We start from the raw sequence: 19025 nt of genomic DNA on the forward strand, positions 1-19025 counted from the left end.
AAAAAAAATCTAAACACAATGATGAAGAGCCAGACATCCAGGCACGTGCCTTGGTTCAGGTACCTGAAGAACCAAATTCTCAACAAAATAATATGGATTATGGAAAAAAGCATGCTGATGAAGTTCCAATGGAACGCAATGGGATTTTCATTGCCTAACGCAAAGAGTTCGGGAATGGGAATCCCATTGGCAATTCTCCATTTATTACCATTTTTTATTATCAGTAGTAATTTAATGGCATTTTTTTAATGGAAATTGAATGGAAATTTTTCCTACTGGCATACTTTGAAAAAAATATGATTAACGTAAGCCTTGAAGAAATATCTTTAAATAAGGTTATTCTTATTGGAAACAGAAATTCGCTTTAAAAAGAATTAATTGTAATATGTTTCACTAATTTCTCTCAACATCAATAGACAGCATTCTGATTGGATAGGTGATGAATAAACTTTATTAAAAATAAAGAGGATTGGAATTTCAGCAAAGATCGGAGAACTTATCTTCCTGCACAAGATTTTTGGAATATTATGTAATGAAAATTAAGCTGTAAACTTTGAAAGTCGCAAAGTAATGTTTAGTATGCTATTAATGATCATTTGCAAAATTTATGGGATATCCAAAGTGGAAGCCTGGTCAAGGAGATAGCAGTAAATTTGTATTAGGCAGATACCTCTATAGCTTGAAAGTAGCAGAACCAAGCAATTTTTCTTTATTTGTTGTGTCTCCTTAACAGGCTTAGGTTGGATATCAAATTCACCTGTACATTTCACTTTATTCGAGAATGAATTGAGGATTAAAGTAAATTCTCGAATGAGCTTCGCTAGCTCCTTTTCAACATAGTAATTCTATTTTATTGCCTTTACCTTCGGATAGATACAAGGATTTAACGATATTTGTACAATATATATAAGTATACATACATATACATATATAAGAACGATCTCGTATTTAAATAGATAACATTATCGATGTAGTTTGTGTGTAGATATACCTATGTCCTTGTACACTACCTTTAAAAAGTTTCAGAGCAGAGACAGCGTTAGATGGCGTTTACTACGCAGCTTGAAGTAATTCAGAAAGCGCTGTCTAAGGGCAGCAGGTAGAGTTAGTTTGTGTTCTGTCTACGACGTGCTGACGAAACCAAAGAAGGTCGAAATCACGATTCACGTCTGACGGTTTCGACAAAATACTGATGACCAGCGTATTAGGTGTTTGTTTATTACTAATGATATTTCAAAATAAAGGGCCACAAACAGACCCCTGAGGCGTCCCGGATGTAACTAACCACGAATTGAGTTGTAAATATATTTACAGCAAACAGACGATGCCTGAAATATGATTCTATTCAAATTAACAAATGCCTTAGTTACGCAACATAATTAATAAAAGTATGTCATTAATTGAGATAAAAGTACAATTAAAGTTTGTATAAAACATTATCAACTTGATCACTGCATCATCATCATAAAGTCATCAGTCCTAAGACTGCTTGGACACGTATTTCCACTCCTTCCTATCATGAGCTAATCTTCGCATTTCCCTAAAACTAGAACATCCCACATCCTTAACTATTTGCAAACTGTAATCTAATCTAGGTCTACCTCAACTCCTCCTAACTCCCGTTTTTGTCTAGACCTTCGTACCTGAGAAGGTGTCCTACCAACTTTCTCGCCTATTTTCTATTAAGCTCTATAGAGACCTCTGCTCTCCTATTCTTTTAATAATGAATTTACACAGGATGTTCCTGAAATAAGTAGCAATGTTGCTGAAGGACGATAGGGCACTGTAAAACAAGAAAATTATGGAGAGGTTTGGTGGTCCGATAGTCCACCGTTTTTGAGAAAAACGTATTTGAATGTTTTATTGTATTATTGACAAATGCGTGAATTTCTAGACGAACATTAGTTCGACTTCTTTGTAGAGTGTTACATCAAACAGGGCGTGTATCAAACGCCACTGCAGAACGCTGATTTGCACGACCGTACATGATCGCTGCAAATGAAGTATGCTAAATGCCTGATGTATTGCGCGACTTGGATATATTTATTTCTTTAGTGTATGTACAAAGGTATAAAAGTGTGTGTGTGTAAAGAGAATTGACTAACCACCCATAAAAAAGGCAATGCACCCTGACAATACCTCAATGGTAATTACTATTACCTATCCAGAGGATACATTAATGTACCTATTAAAATTTACATAACGTTAATTTTTTCTTTCTTTTGTGTTTTAAATACTAGGTGTACGTTAAATAGTACTGCATACTGTTAGGGATGAACAAAGTAGTTATTCAATTAACTGGTATTGCAATGTTTATCCCCCTTGACGGCTTCGGATTACAACTTCCGTTTTCTTACAATTTTTTCGTACTTTAAAAATTTACTTAAAATTGTGATTCCCTATTGCAATTAGGCTAGATAGTGCGACGTTAAACGATAGGATAACACAGGTGGGATCTTTATGAATAATAAAGTACGTGTGCAAGTCAGAATACTATGTGAGTAGGTATCCATAGTATGTTCACAACCGATCGCTTTTCAATATAAAAATTAATAAATTTTCGCATTACGCAATATTTTTTTGAGGTTGGTTGTGTGTATGAATGTTTGCTTTTGGTACTGTATAGCTACATGTATAATTTACGTATTTAGGGTCACTTTTAGTCGTATTATTGACTGAAATAATGAATTATTTACTGAACAAATAGAATTTATCGAGAGAGAGGCCAGGAAGGGAAATACATATCTCCCGTATGCACCTATACAAACGATATAACAGAATGCCATTGTTCACGTACTAGCACGAAATTCTATTGTTACACTGAATTGATCGGAATTCAATCTCCTTGAATGTCTTCAATATGTATATATAATAATAATGATAAAAAATTGTCATTATTAAGAAAGTTTAGTTTCTCGCTAAGCTTTTTTATCATTTCATTCTATTTGTTTTAATACCTAGGTAACATTTTTTTAGTGGTTTATTATGTAAGATATAGACATACTATTTCTTCTGTAAATGTCTTCAGATAGGCATTAGTTAGTCAAGCGAGATTTTCGGTGGCTTCAAACGAAAAAAAATTAGTTTACTTAAAATAGTTGAAGATTCGACCAGGTCCATTTTTAAAGAGGAGATGCATGATGTCCTAATTGTGATAAAAAGCCATAAAGATCTAAACAATATGGTGACTTTGTGAACGAAACGTAAACACAGGCGAATTCGAGTAAGCTAATAATATTAACCTATTGTTTTAAGAATGTCTTCCGAGTTCGATTCCCGGCGAGGGCGTGACAGTAGGAACAAAACATTTTTCCTCATTACCTAGAGGTAATCTGTAGTGTAGTGGAATGAAATTAAGATGATTTAACGTAAATGATTGATAATTATTTTTTATTTATCATCATCATCATAAGGTCGTCAGTCCGAAGACTGGTTGGACGCACTTCCACTCCTTCCTATCCTGAGCTAATCTTCGCATTTTCCTAAAACTAGAACAACCCACATCCTTAACTATTCGCGAGCAGTGATCTAATCTAGGTCTACCTCTACTCCTCCTAATTCCCATCTCTGCCTTTAATATGTCCCTGGCTAGACCTTCGTGCCTGAGAAGGTGTCCTATCAACCTACCTCGCCTATTTCTTATTGACTTCCATAGAGTCCTCTGTTCTCCTATTTTTTCTAATACCTCTTCATTTCTAAACTTTTCTATCTATGGTATCATCATCATTCGCCTCTAACACCACATTTCGAACCCTTCTAACCTTTTCTTTTCCGCCGCGCCCACTGTCTGTTTCACACCCGTACAGCGCCGCGTTCCAAACATACACCTTTCACCAATCTTTTTCGAATTTTCAAATTAACCGTTCACGAGCATAGAAGTAACTTCTTTCTATTGAAGGCGACTCGACCCTGCCCTATCTTCTGCTTTATATCCCTACTACTCCTTCCGTCCTGACTTATTTGACTTCCTATAGATATCGATGATGTGTTTTCTTCTGGGCTTTTTAGCCGTGATCAGTGGAATCTTGGTTTTCCAAATGTTTCGCCGTTCTTTGCTAACGGCATCTTCAATGGTGACTGGGCAGGTGCTAAGTCGTAACTGATGAAAAAACTTGGAAAAGCAAGATTCCACGGACCACTGCCAAAAAGCCCGGAAGAAAACACAGCATCGATAGACGCCGGCTGTAAAAGCCTAAAAACTTCCAATAGATACCTAAAATCAGCCACTTCTTCTAATCTTTATATACGCTCTTTCCCTATTTCTTCTTCCCTTGCATACCAGTAGTTTTATTTTACTTTTATTTATTTTCATACAATAGTGTTTTGTCAATGCCGCTTCTATTTTATTTCTCTTCATTAGTATTATATAATTAGTGTTATCTGCAGGTATTCTTTTTGACAATAGCATATTCAATAACAGCCGAAATAGTATTAGCAAGTCAGTTCAGTCAAATCATATTTAGCATGGTATTTTTCGCTGTCCGCTGAGGCTACTTACCAAAAATTACAAAAAGAATTATCATACAGGAAAAGGAAATAACTTTTGGCGGTTTGTAAGGCAATTGTTCATCATGTATGATCATTCTCTCAAAGTATGCATCTCTTTCTGTATCACTTAGAGTTCTTAAATACTTCGCCAACTCTTGGATCCGCTGTCGAAATTTTTCGGGAGATTCGATCTGTTCAGTATCGACCACCAGTTCGGTATTTTTTTTTACGGAATCCATGTCCAGTTAAATTATATAATTGTTTGTTTGTATGTACTACTCATAGGAAAGGAAATTCGTAAATATTATCGTCACTCATTACTCGCAATTTTATCACTTCCTCACAGTTACTAGCAATAATGGCTGTCTATAAATACTTCAAATGAAACCGAACGTTTCGATTGCCAATTATCTATAATTAAACACGTATAAAATGAAGCAACTACTCACTTTCGTTAGTTCAATAAATGTCAATTGCATTTGATAGCACAATTTTGAAGTGTGACATTATTTGTATAAATGATTAAGAACGCCAATTATTTGTCGGTTGTCATCAATTTCGAATTTCTATTTTGATTGCTTCAAAGAAGTATTGAAGTACGAAATTTCCAGTGATTTGTGGAAAGAACGTGGTATTTATTTCATCGCAACTTTGGAAAACAATGATGTTAAAATTCTGAAATTTACAACTCAATAGAGAATAATATGTTACTTTAATGAAAACTAATTAAAATTTAAATAGTAAAGAGTTTTGTCTCTTTATGATGTCGATAACCGAAAAATTTTATTTAAATCATATTTTGAGTAAAATGAGATTTGGGTAGCGACCCTCTAATTTTTACCATCAGTCCTAAGACTGGTTGGACACGCACCTGCACACTTTCCTATCCTGAGCTAATCTTTGTATTTCCCTAAAAACTAGAACATCCTACATCCTTAACTATTTGCGAATAGTACTTTAATCTAGTTCTACTTTTACTCTAACTCCCGCTTCTGTCTAGCCCTTCATGTCTGAGGAGGTGTCCTCTCGGCATTTTCTTAGTGACTTCTATAGAGTCCTCTGTTCTCCTATTCTTTCTAATGCCTCTTCATCTCTAACCTTTTCTATCCACGATATCCTCATAATTCTCATGTAACAATACATTTCGGACGCTTCGAACTTTTCTTTTCTGGTTTATATAGATACTTGTAAAATACTAAGGTTCAGAAAATACTACAAACGGCACAGTGAACGTCATCTGTAGCACGATGCTACATTTTAGGATTACGTATTTTTACAGACCACTTCGAATTATTTTATACTAAGGTTCGTTTGCAGGTGAAATTGGATGAAATACTTACTACATGGTGGTTTTACTAGAATTTATTTGTTACACGACACCACAATTTTCTTCATAAATGGATCGACATAAACATAATGGGTAGTATATATTAAAGTTACAAAGTAATGTTTTGTTTGGAAGTAATCACTTGACTTACCAAACCTTTTGTCCCTATGAAATAATACATATGTACAGGTACATGTAACAACAAAGAGCTTGTTTTCTTATTAGTACAATGTAACGCTTTTATTTTGTTGTTTATTAGAAAATTTAATTCTGGCGGGTGCTGATAGTAATCGGACTTTTACCGACGTGCTTTCACACATGCTAATTACGCTTCCGTTTTCCGTAAAGTTTTGAATTAAAATTGCTTCGCTTTACAACGACTTTTCCACATAGATGTGGACTTCGACGATTTCAACGCCTATTTTGTGGTCGTGTCTGTTATTGAAAGTTTTATTGTAGAAACTTAATTTGATTCTTAAAATGATGTAATTTCTATTCAAATCACTCCACTCAAAATATTGGAAGCAATCGAAATTCCTCACTCTTAAATTAAATTGATTCGTCAACGGAAAAAGATTGAAAGCATTTATTGACGGTTTTGCACTGACCAAGAACTGCTACGTGCTGAGGAGGTGAGAATTTAGTTAATCGATGCTATTCGTTCGTGTACCTCCTGCATCGGTATACAGAGTGTCGAAAAGTGAATAGTTGGGTTCACCTAACCTCTATGTACTTGCATAGATCTAGATATTCAACGATTTAAATGAGTACTTCGTGGAGGTTATCGATCGTTTTATTGCAGAAACTTAATGTGAATTCTACTCGAAATATTGGAGATAATGGAAACATCTGACAGAAAAGATTTAAAGAATTTATTGACTGCTTTACATTGGCTAAGTGGCATCAGTCACTATATCCACGAATTGAGGAGGTGCGAATTTATTTAATAGAGGTCATTTGCTCGTGTTACTTACATTAAAACTGCGACTAGAAGGATCTGTATTAAAAGAAAAATATTGTAGTCCCTTTTGTCGAATGTGCATCGATATATAGGGTGTCGAGAAATGAAAATAAGAACGCCCGTGTTCAGTACATACTACCAGTTGCAACCAGATATTGTAACCTCTGTATATCAGTACATAATTCAACTCTACACGCCCATGTACAAAACCACAGCTCTTTACTTTCTTATCACTTAGAAGAAAAACTATTTCGTGGAATGCTCACTCCCTCGTGAATGAGTGAAGTGAAAGGAAAAAGGCAATTTACGTCGAACACGTTAGTGTAATCACCTGAAAACGAAAAAGTACATTTATCGAAAAGGAACGGCTTTACGTGTATTCTATTAGGTTACAGGTTCTATCGCTGCTTGGGTTAACCTTTATACCTATAATTTCCAATTCGTTTCCACTAGAAAAAGTTTGACTCTAGGAATTCAACAAAATTTTATTAAGAACTAGCCTATCCAAATTTCAGTTGTAATCGTTTTATGAATTTCGAAAAGCTATTGGAAAAATCCATTAGAATCAGTTTTCCCAAATTTTCCGATTTTCATGACAAATTTTATTTGGCTTACCATAAACATTTAAGAAAAATTAGTTAAATCGGTCCAGCCATTTTAAAGAGAATGAACAGCTTTTTATTTCTATTTATACTTATAGATCGTAGATTCACTTTCAACAGTAAAAAAAAAACTTTTGGGTGTTTTATTCCCATCAGCTAGTAATGCCGGTGAGTGGGTAGTCCCTCCGGACTATGCCGAAAGGTAGAGCGGAAGACCCATCTTCAGCCTCCTTTCAGAAATTGTAGTAATGGGTGGGGGTGAATCGGGTGAGAAAGATGAGACGGACGAAATGAAGACAGAACAGAATGAAAGATTATCTGTGGAATATTACTGCCTCAGCATTTGCCTAAGTGATCCAAGAAAACCACAGAAAAATTGGACCAAGGCAGGCGGACCCGGAATCGAACCGGCGTTCTCCTGAATGCTAAGCAATGGTCTAAACCTCTAGGCCATGCCGGTCGGTCTTCAATAGTGGAAACGACTTGGTTATTAGGCTTAATGATGTATTAGGCTGAATTACTACAAGCGGTGTGGTAAACACCATCCGCAGTCTTGTTACATTTTTTAATTTTGCATTCTGGATTCTGTGTGGGTACCTATAATCGATGGAACAAATAATAATAAAATTCCGAAAATAATTAATTAAGACAATCATTAACTAACTGAATATTATTACCTATCTTGATCATCCTATGTATCCTATGTCTAATTGAAGGGTCATATAAGAAAGAATATTAAACAATGAAAATACCTACAGAACGTCTAACTGGCTAAATAATGGGTACAAGCAGTATACCGAGTATGAAAAAGTACTGACTATTTTTCAACTAGCCCCAAATACTGTTTCAATTGACCCATTTTTTACTGTTTCATTTAAACTTGTCCAAGTGATTCATTGATACATATGAAGTAAGAGCAATTATTATCCGTTTATACACAGTTGATTAGGGTGTAATTGAAGTACATTGACAATTGCATCGAAATTGAAGTACAGTCGCAGTAATCGACTTTATTTATCAAAAATGTTTCAATTAACCCTAGTCCATCTTACTAATCTAAAGCCATTCAGAAAATGTTTTATGTTTTCGTAATCTACTTTGGTATAAATGTAGCAAAAACAAAAACTCTAACAATATTGAATTCTACGGAAATTAATTGAAGTGCTTTGTAAAATCGTAGAAACCAGTTTGGTACGCTTTCCAATTGCAATTAGTTCCAACATAAACTTCAAGCTCTTAACTTGTATCGATATTCTTATTAAATTTCTTTGTTTCCACCCTTAAGTAATTGAAGGCGCTATTTCTAAATTGCTACTATCTTTTTTTGGTACTAAGTACCTAATACAGGTGCGACGAAACGAATTCAGTCTACGTATTGAATTTAGATAATGGATAATAAAAGGAAGGGGGAGAGAAAGGATGGGGTTGTAATTTGTTACAAAATGTAGAATTTATTTTTCAATATTATCTCTGTGTTTACATTGAAGTATGCCTTCGAACGTGTGATAATTTTTTGTATTCCGTAACGTCGGTGGTGTAATAATCGTCCGTGAAATGCCTCCTGGGGAGGGAAAAAAAGTGGAAGTCGGACGGAGCCAAATCAGGACAATATAGCGGTTGCAGAATTGATTTAAACAATGGTTTACTAATAAATTTTGGTTGTAACCATCGGGTCCCGTAGGAAAAATTTCCATTCAATTTCCATTAAAAAAATGCCATTTAATTACCGCTGATAATAATTGATGATAATAAATGGAGAATTGCCAATGGGATTCCCTTTCCCGAACTCAATGGGATTTCCATTGCTGAACGCAATGGCATTACCAGTTCTGAAGGCAATGGAAATTCCATTGCCGAACTCAATGGAAATCCCATTGCGTTCCATTGGAACTTCATCAGCATGCCTTTTTCCGTAATCCATATTATTTTGTTGAGAATTTGGTTCTTCAGGTACCTGAACCAAGGCACGTCCCTGGATGTCTGGCTCTTCATCATTGTGTTTAGATTTTTTTTTCACTTGCTTCTGATAAAACTACATCACTCTCACAGATAACTTCGGCCTCCTCTATACTCTGGCATGTTTCAAAATCTTCAAACAAAGCTTCTAATGTAGGCTTTTTCACTTGTCTAGGGGTTGTTTAATAATAGGCTTCGGATAGTTGAATACATATATAATAAACATAATAATGAATATAAACAGCAAACAGCAAAACAAGTAACAAACAGGAACTAAATATATACAACTCATATACAATATTCAATGTATGGCGTCTTCCAAAATATATACGTATTCGTATAATCACCATAAATATGTTTTCCGTCTTTTTTGAGCAAAAATGCTCAACGTCTAAATGAAATATACCGCTTTAATCAAACGTTTTACTACCTTGCTTGTCTCTCACTCTACTGCCGTGGTGGTCCCTCACGTACCCCCAACATGCACGCATAAAACTAGATTATTGATTTTCCACCACCTAATTTGCAATATCACTGCTCTTGCACCTAAGCAAGCAAAAACTGTATCGAAAAAGGCTAATAGTATGTGGCCACTAATGGTTATAATAAACGAATTACCCTGATACTATTCGTAAGAATAATATACTGTCAGCCGGTTTATGACTTGAAAATAGTGGATGGATATATTTTTGACACCATTTAATAATACACAATTTAAATGTGTACGCATGCAAATATCTCATTCATAATTAAATAACATACAAAAATTAATCACACCTATTGTTAATCGTTTCGAACGAGACTTATGAAACTAAAATCCATGTAACGAAACAGATTTTATAAATAAATAATTCAAAAACCAAAAAATATTTCATTTCTTAATTAATTATTTCATTGGAATTCTTTGGGAAATAAAACTTTTCCGTTCATATCTAAGAATATTAATGGAATTATTCAAAATGGAAACAATTGATTTTCTATTTATCTATCTATTTATTTATGAATGGTTTTATATAGAATTTATAAATTTTGCATTGGTTCCCATTGAAAATCAATGGAAATTTTTCCTATGTAAATATTAATGGAATTATATTGTAAATGGAAACAATTATTTTTCCATTTATATCAAATGGTTTTGAATGGAATTTACAAATTTTCCATTGATTCCCATTGAACTACAATGGAAAATTTTTCCTACGGGGTTCTACAGATTTTATGGTAACCAACTTGTTTGATAATTGGGTCTGGTCACTTTTCAGTTATATTAGACATATTGAGATAACTTATTCGCCTTCTGAGTAGTTTTCTAATCATTTCAATATTTTTGGTAAATCGTAGAAATCTGCGAGCTGCATTCTTAATCTTTGTTTTATTTTGCCCACCATCAGCAGTACCTGCACTGTATAAAGCGGTTTAAAACTTCAAAAAATATCTGCAAGTTTCACAACTACAACAACTATATGCCACCACGTGCATCTCAATACTTATCAATCTATCTTTGTACAATATAACTAGGAAATTAAATAAATGTAATTATCGTTGTCTTCCTTTCAAGTTTTTTCTGAAATTACATTTATCAAAACTCTAAATTTAAGTTAATAGATTATTCAACTGAGTAACAACTTTACAAATAAATAGTTTGAAAGTGTGACTTTTTATTAAAACTGAATATTTTTTCTTTCTTTTGGTTTCAGTGCATCAAAACTACATTGGCTTAGACTGTGACAAAGAGCCCTTTTTTCTTAGCGTAGTATTAAATGAAAACTCCAATCAGTGCGTGCCGCTCTACAGGGCGATACTGTTCAAGAAAACTGTAAGTAACCACAAATCCCGTTTTTAAAAAGGTTCTCAAATTGTAGAATTTTTTTTTTACTTTAAAAGAAAACAAATACTTTTCTACTTAATGACAAAATTTATTAAAATCAGTTTATTTATGACTTCAAACAATTAAGCAGTGAGGAATTAGGACGTTATTTTCCCTCTAATTGGGCTATAAATTCACAAATATTTTCACTCCTTTTTTTTTCCATTTTATCGCCAGTATTTTTCTTTCATAAAAACAACTTCTATTCGTGGATATAAAGAAAATTAATAACGGGTTTAATCTTTTTCTTGCTAATTATATTAAGTATAATAAAATCGGTACAGCTGGAGCAATTTTATATTCGCAAAAGTAAAGTCAGGGGGATTTTTTAATCTATTACACCTTAATTAAAAAGTCGATTAAAAAAAATAAAACATTCGCAGGGCATTAATGTTGAATGTAACAAGGAAAAGTTGACAGTATTGAAGATTTGTCTAAGCAAAAAGTCTATACACTTAAAGATTAGAAGGTTTATATTTGTCTAAATAACCACCACCAACCTTGCAGCTCTTAAGTGCCTAGATTTTTTGCTTACTTACTCACATCCCAACGAAAGGGAAGATATGCGGAATGGATTGAAAACTTGCATTTCCTGGATTAATAATGAACCTAAAGTTAAGATTCATGTACGAGGGTGGATTGATAAGTTTCCGGCCTAACCAAGAGATGACGCCACTAGGCCTACCTTGAGGTGACATTCTATAGTACCATCCTTGGATAGCTTGTAGCTATAGTTTCAGCCCGATCTCCTTGCTAGTGTAGGTTTGACAGCACGCTGAACAAGACGCCTCTGTGGTTTTCGTAAAAATGGAAAAGCAGGAAAATCGTGCTGTCATCAAATACTTTTATTTGAAGGGGTTAACGCCGAAGGAAATTAAAAAAGAGATGGACTCAACACTGGGGACATCCTCCCCGTCATATTCAACCGTTAAGCAGTGGGTTTCCGAGTTTAAAAAGGGTCGTGTGAGCACCTCTGATGGGCCTCGCTCAGGACGCCCCGTTGAGCTCACAACTCCAGATATGATCGAAAAAATTCATCAAATAGTGCTGGGAGACCGCAGATTGAAAGTGCGTGAGATAGCTGAGACCTGTAAGATGTCATATGAACGTGTGCAACATATTTTGCACCAACATTTGCATATGGAAAAGCTCTGTGCAAGATGGGTGCCGCGTTTGCTAACAGTCGACCAAAAATTGATTCGAAAAAACATTTCTACCGCAAATTTGTCATTGTATAAGCGTAATCCAAGCGAATTTTTGCGTCGATTCGTAACCGTTGACGAAACGTGGGTCCACCACTACACTCCTGAAACCAAAGAACAGTCTAAACAGTGGATTGGACCAGGGGAACCAACTCAAGAAGGCAAAAACAATTTTTTCGGCGAACAAGGTTATGGCTACTGTTTTTTGGGATGCAAGAGGTATTATATACATTGATTACCTTGCAAAGGGTAATACTATCACTGGTCAATACTACGCAGACTTATTGCAACGTTTGAGCCACGAGGTGAAAATTAAACGACCTCATCTGGCGAAGAAAAAAATCTTGTTTCATCACGATAACGCACCAGCGCACACGTCAATCGTTGCGACGGCTAAAATCAACGATCTAAAGTTTGAATTGATGCCGCACCCTCCTTACTCTCCAGACCTTGCCCCGAGTGACTATTTTCTGTTCCCTAATCTCAAAAAATGGCTTGGCGGTAAGAGATTTGCGGACAATGAAGAAGTAATCGAAGCTGTAAATGGTTATTTTGAGGAGCTTGACGAATCAGTCTATAGAGATGGCATTAATAGACTGGAACACCGCTATGAGAAATGTATCAGCCTTGGAGGAGATTATGTTGAGAAATAAAAAAAAAAAATTTTTAAAAACCTTGTTTTTCTTGGTCAGGCCGGAAACTTATCAATCCACCCTCGTAGTTAAATTCATTATAAAGCCAGTTTTAGCTTTTCATTTTTCAACCCTTAAAATTACGATAAACAGTATGCCCTAGGTTTTTTAATAGAAAACTAGATTGATACTGACTTTTGTATAGCACGAAATGTCTGGAAAAGCATGTACGACGAATTGACAGTTCAAACACTAGAGCAGTCTAATGTTCGAATTGCTCATTTTCTCATTAATTCACGCTTGCGAGCGATGCGCCCAGTTAAATTAAAAATTATAATTGCGAGGCTATATTTACAACTAAAAATTTTAAAGAATAACTTGTTTTTTCTCTATCATAGAAGTTTTAAAAACATAGCCATTAAGGTCGTTGTTCTCATCGTTTTTATCAAGGCGAAATAACAAAGAAAGGAAAATTCAGGGCGACTAAAAACTCATAAAAAATAAAAAGATACACTTGATTCTGTCTTGGATTGCAGCCATAATTCTAAACCTAGGGGTGGTCAATACTGAAGCAATGTTCGATACAGTAACGTTTCGATTAGATCGATTAATTTAGATAATCGATTATTCTGATTAATTTAGCTAGGAGTACGGATTAATCGAATTAATCGATTTTCTTACATAATTCAAAATTTTCGAGGAATCAAAGTAATTTTAAGAATACAGTCGATAATATAATCGATTGCCAAATTTAATAATCGCTCAATCCTAGTTATAATAAGTAATCCTCACGCTTTCTGTATTGATTTTGATCATAATAAAGTCGTCTGCATCTACGTGATATAGACGGTCAACTAAAAGCAATTTTGAAAAAACAAGACGAAGGCAATAAAATTTTCCATTTCAAATTGTGGTCGAATGATAGAATCGTTTTCTTTCAATCCAACCCTTCGAGGATTCACTTGACGGAAACTTTTCCAATAAAAATTACGGAAAGGGCATAGAATGGGTAGACGAGGTTATTCACTAAGTTCGGTGCTTGTTGTTTCCTATTCGATCATAAAAACTTTAAGGTAGAACGAACTCTATAAATAATAAAGGCTCAAATGAAAGGGCATAGGGAAACAAGAAAATTGCCCTCAGTAGATACTGGATCAAAATTCTCAGGATTTGTTAGCAGTATAGAACTACTAATGTCTCGAAAGTCTTAGCTTCCAATTCAAACTAGTTTTCGAATTATAAAAGAAAAACGTGGATATCAAAAAAAAATTTTAATCGGATTGGATTAACCGATTTTGATCAAAAATTTATTTTATTGTTTATCACGTCTACGACATCAGCACAGTCTGTACGAACCAGGTGAAAAAATCTTGACTCATGCGATTATATTATACTAGAGTAATTTATTTTATACAATAACACTGACTAGGCAGCTTAACTACCTCTTGTTTATCTCACTCTGTAATTCATAGATAAATTCTTTCTCATTTGATACTACATCTATATCACCCCATATACATCTTGTATTCCCATGTACCAATGGACTTCCATCAAAGGTCAATTGTTTATTAATACCATCATCGAGTTTTCCAGATTAGGTCTTCATTTTTCTAAAACGCTCTCGATATTCTTTTGTCACGCAGTCATTTATGTGTCATTCACAAATGATATATTATCTCGAGGCGAGTTGATCTTGCCTTCGGCATTTTTAATAATATACGTCCCTATTTAAAAAGGCAACAACAGGTATTTATTAAGTTTTATCCTTGTGAAGTCTTGGATAATATACGTACATAATTAAAATAGCACTAACAGGAGATCCCTAAGGTATTTATAGGAATGACTATCATCGAGTTTACCAGATTAATTCATGATTTTTCTACAAAGTTCTCGAAGTTCTTTTGTCATGCGGTCATTTATGTGTCGTTGATATATGATTTACTTTCTCGAAAAAGCCGTTCTCGTCTTCTGTATCTTTAATGTAAAGATTACCGACTATCAATCGTAGCCCATTGGTTTATACAGCGAACTTTATAAAAGAGCCGTCAGTAATCGATACGTTAATTGACAGAAATGGAGATACATGTCTCCGGGCTAAAGACTATGTATATTACCATGAATTGAAATATTTGAAACATGTTTCTTATTATTCTTGTTTAGGTATATGTTATACAAACGTTTGAAATATAGAATAAGAAATTCAAAGCTATTTAACAATAAAGGGTTGAAAAGTTCCTTTTCGTGGTATGAAATATTAAAACAGATGCGACACCAAACAAAGACCTAAAGATAGAAAATTTATCTTTGTTAAATTTTGGATAATATACGTACCTAATTGAAACAGCAGTAGCAGGAGATTCCTAAGGTTTTTTAACGACTGGCTATCATCCTATTTTCCAGATTAAGTCTTCATTTTTGTGGAAAACTTTCGAAATAATTTTGTCATGCGGTCATTTATGTGTCGTTCATGTATGATTCACTATTTCAAAGAGCCGTTCGAGATCTCCGGGCTGATGACTAAGTATAGAATCATGAATTGAAATATTTGAAACAAGTTTCTTATTATTGTCCTTTAGGTATATGTATACAAAAGTTTAAAATATAGAATAAGAAATTGAAAGCTACTTTGCAATAAAGGGTTGAAAAACTCTTTTTCGAGGTTACGAAATAATAAACGTATCTAATTAAAAAAGTACAAACAGGAGATTCCTGAGTTTTCTTACGAATAACGATACACGGATAAAAATATTTAATGATGGAGAACCCTCGGGCGCTGTCGCATCTCCGAAAAGATTTAGCTTGCACAGCGGTAACTTAAAGCCGTTATGTTTCTTCAGTAGCGAAATGATAACAAGGCTAAGTAACTTAATTATTTTTTTATAGGGAGCGCAGAAAATCTCTCTGCCTTATTCCCAAAATAAAATCCTCTCCGTCAAACAGATACTTTCTAATTTTCCCAACATGGACAAAGTTGAGAAAGGTCCGAAGGAAATCTTTTCGCCAGACTTGCAAAAGGATCTGCTCCTATTAGAAGAACAGGAAGGATCAGTCAATTTCAAATTCGGAATTATTTATATGAAGATGGGTCAGAACAGTGACGATGAAATCCTTAGCAATGGTACGAAATATTGTGATTGTATTTTCTTTTTCTTGTTTTCAGATAATTTGATGGAAGAATAAAGTTATTAAATGGTTGTTTTTGTTTCTTTCAGAAGTTGGTAGTCAAAAGTTTGAAAATTTCTTAACTCTAGTTGGAGAAAAGGTTCGGCTAAAAGGTTGGGATAAATACAGAGGCGGACTTGACGTTAAAGGTAACTCACATATTATTTTTAGAAGCACATAAGGACAAAAATCCTACAAGACGTTAAATTAACCTTAAAATCTTTTCGAGTTTAACAATCTCTTGTTTCCGAATCATCTTATATTAGTAGTTCTAATTTTGTGGTTATGATGACAATTCCTTTAATTTATTAGGATAGTTTGATGTGAACCATAAAGAATTTTATAGTGCCTTTACGATTTCATAAAAGTTCCTCAAAGTAGGCTGTTTTCTCATTTGTATGACTGTGATTCGCAGTGATGATGTACGCGTGTAAATTATAACACATGAGTTAAAAATGGAAAAAGACAAATTTAATTAAATAAGAATAGATACCTACATAATATCGCTCCAAATTTCGAGGGTCAGATATGATCCTTTATTTAGACAACATTGATAAAGTTTTCAGTAACAACTACCCAAACAAAAGCTAGGTACGTCTGTTGTGCATAGTGTTAGTACATTTCGCATATTAATTAAATATAAATTTTGAAATCGAAAAAAGAAGAATAATAAATTTGCTTCACAAAAAAAATAATTTAATTAAAGTATTCTAGTATTTTTTTTTTTACCGACATCATCACTTAAAGAAATAATTGAAAATATTCGTGTTCCTGTTATGCTCGATCATCTGGCCTAGCTGACATAGTTTGGCTACCAAAAGAATCTTTTGGATAAATTGTAGATAAAAAGATCGGTATGAAAAGGCTTTTAGTAAGATGGATACCGTCGTTGATTTCAATCGATCAAGTGTGTGAAAGAATGAATATTTGAGGGAACGTTAAGGGCTCGTTTAGCATGATGCTGGTGAATTGTGATGCCAATTGATAACATTTAGTGAATAATAAATCTATATTATTTATTGTACGCTAGAGACAAAGAAACAATCAAGGCAATGTGTAGAGACTGAAAGAATATTTCTAAATTTAATTCATTTGGCCTTTATTCTATTTCTTAACATAAAAAAGAAATAATTCCGTTTTCTAATTGAATAACATCATTCGCTATACTACCTCGTCCAAATGGTCTTTCATATACGTACAACTAATCATGCTTTGTTATCAACTTTTTCGACCAAAATCGCTCTTGCACGCGCATGACGTCATTTCGAGACGAAAGGCAGATCCGAAGTTGCTGAAAGTAAATAAATTTTATAACTATAGCATACCATGTGAACTTTAAACAGGCAGATAGTAAAATTTGTCGCGTTACTAGTTTACTCTTGAGAGTAATAACACCAAATGGTCCGATCAGAATTTACCAATTCGATTTATTATGAACGAAGAGGTTATAAACTACAATTCGTTCACTTCAGATTTCAAAATTGTTCTATCGCGGTCTATACCTAAACGTTGTGGTTGTCTGTAATGGTAAAAATTAATACAATACTTACTTCACTTCAATGTGTTTAAATACATTTTGACCATATATCAACGTAAAAAAAATATTGAACCCAAGATTTCGAACTTATCTAGGCCCTGCAATTAAGTACACTCCCGTTTCGAAATATCATCACAGCGAGATTGTAGATGCACAATAATAATTAGTAATGTACAGAATGATTTTATTAAGTCAGTCATCACCATCAGAAGATAAGCGTGTGCTTACTTACAATGAGTACATCTGTTTGAATGCAGTTCGCATCGTTTGTTTGCTTTGAGAATTTTCGTTCATATCCTTCCTCAGACTAATTAGCGTGAAGCATGTAAGTGAAAATTAAATTCAATTCTCTTGAGGCATGATTTGAACTTCAACAATTGAATTTCTCTCGCTTTTATAAGTCTGTGCACCTAGGTTTATAATATGTATATGTGACGTTTTTTACAACTAACATTAAACAGGATCCCGTCCTTCCAAAACTGATATACCTACATATACAAGAGAAATAGTTCATCAAGATTTATTAGGAAAATAGAATTTCTGTTGCATTGAAGTTTCTAGATACATTTAGTAAAATGGTAAAAGCTAATCTAAAGAGTAGGGACCAATTTGGTCGTTACATTTGGTGCATTTCTCTAAAAATTGTGATTATTAGTATCATTAATGACGAAAATTTAAAAAATTTTACATGAGTAGAAGATGGTGATTTTGGTAATGGAATAAATGACCACAAAGAGACCACAAGTGACCACAAGTGATGTTCACTGGAAACACGCATATTCAACGCAAAACCCAAATAGTTTCTATACAAGGTCTGTTCAAAAAGTGTCGCTAATTTTTTGTTTTTTCAAAAATTATTTATTTATTCATGAATAATTATTTTGTCCACTTCAAAGTAATCCCCACTAGATATTATACAATTGTACCAACGTTTTTTCCAATCCCCGAAGCATTTCAAAAAATCATTTAACAAGAAAAAGTCACAGTGGGCCAGATCTGAGGAATATGGTGGCTGCGGCATTATTAGTATGTTGTTTTTGGCAAAAAATTCGCGCAGAAGCAACGATATGTAAGCAGGGGCGTTATCTTGGTGCAAAGCCAATTTCTCTTCTTCCACAAATCCGGGCGTTTCTGGCGGATTTCTTCGCGCAAATTATGCATAACTTGCAGGTAATATTCCCTATTGACCGTTCTACCCCATGGCTAGAAATCATGATGCATCACGCCCCTGCAATCGAAGAAAACTGTAAACAAAACATTTACATTCGACCTAACTTAGCGCGCTTTTTTCGGT

At 34.1% G+C, this 19025-nt stretch overlaps 1 protein-coding gene across 2 annotated transcripts in view; it reads left to right on the forward strand.

Moving 5' to 3' along the window:
- Positions 1–19025, forward strand: part of LOC108743016 (GTPase-activating Rap/Ran-GAP domain-like protein 3) — a 142652-nt gene that overhangs the window by 54841 nt on the left and 68786 nt on the right. For both annotated transcript variants that reach the window (XM_025974914.1, XM_025974915.1), the window contains 3 exons: positions 11029–11147; positions 15916–16150; positions 16245–16343. In XM_025974914.1, coding sequence (XP_025830699.1) covers positions 11029–11147; positions 15916–16150; positions 16245–16343 — 453 coding nt within the window. The remainder of the gene's footprint in view (positions 1–11028; positions 11148–15915; positions 16151–16244; positions 16344–19025) is intronic.

This window comes from Agrilus planipennis, unplaced genomic scaffold (genome assembly GCF_000699045.2).
Source record: "Agrilus planipennis isolate EAB-ADULT unplaced genomic scaffold, Apla_2.0 scaffold19, whole genome shotgun sequence".
Lineage (NCBI taxonomy): Eukaryota > Metazoa > Arthropoda > Insecta > Coleoptera > Buprestidae > Agrilus > Agrilus planipennis.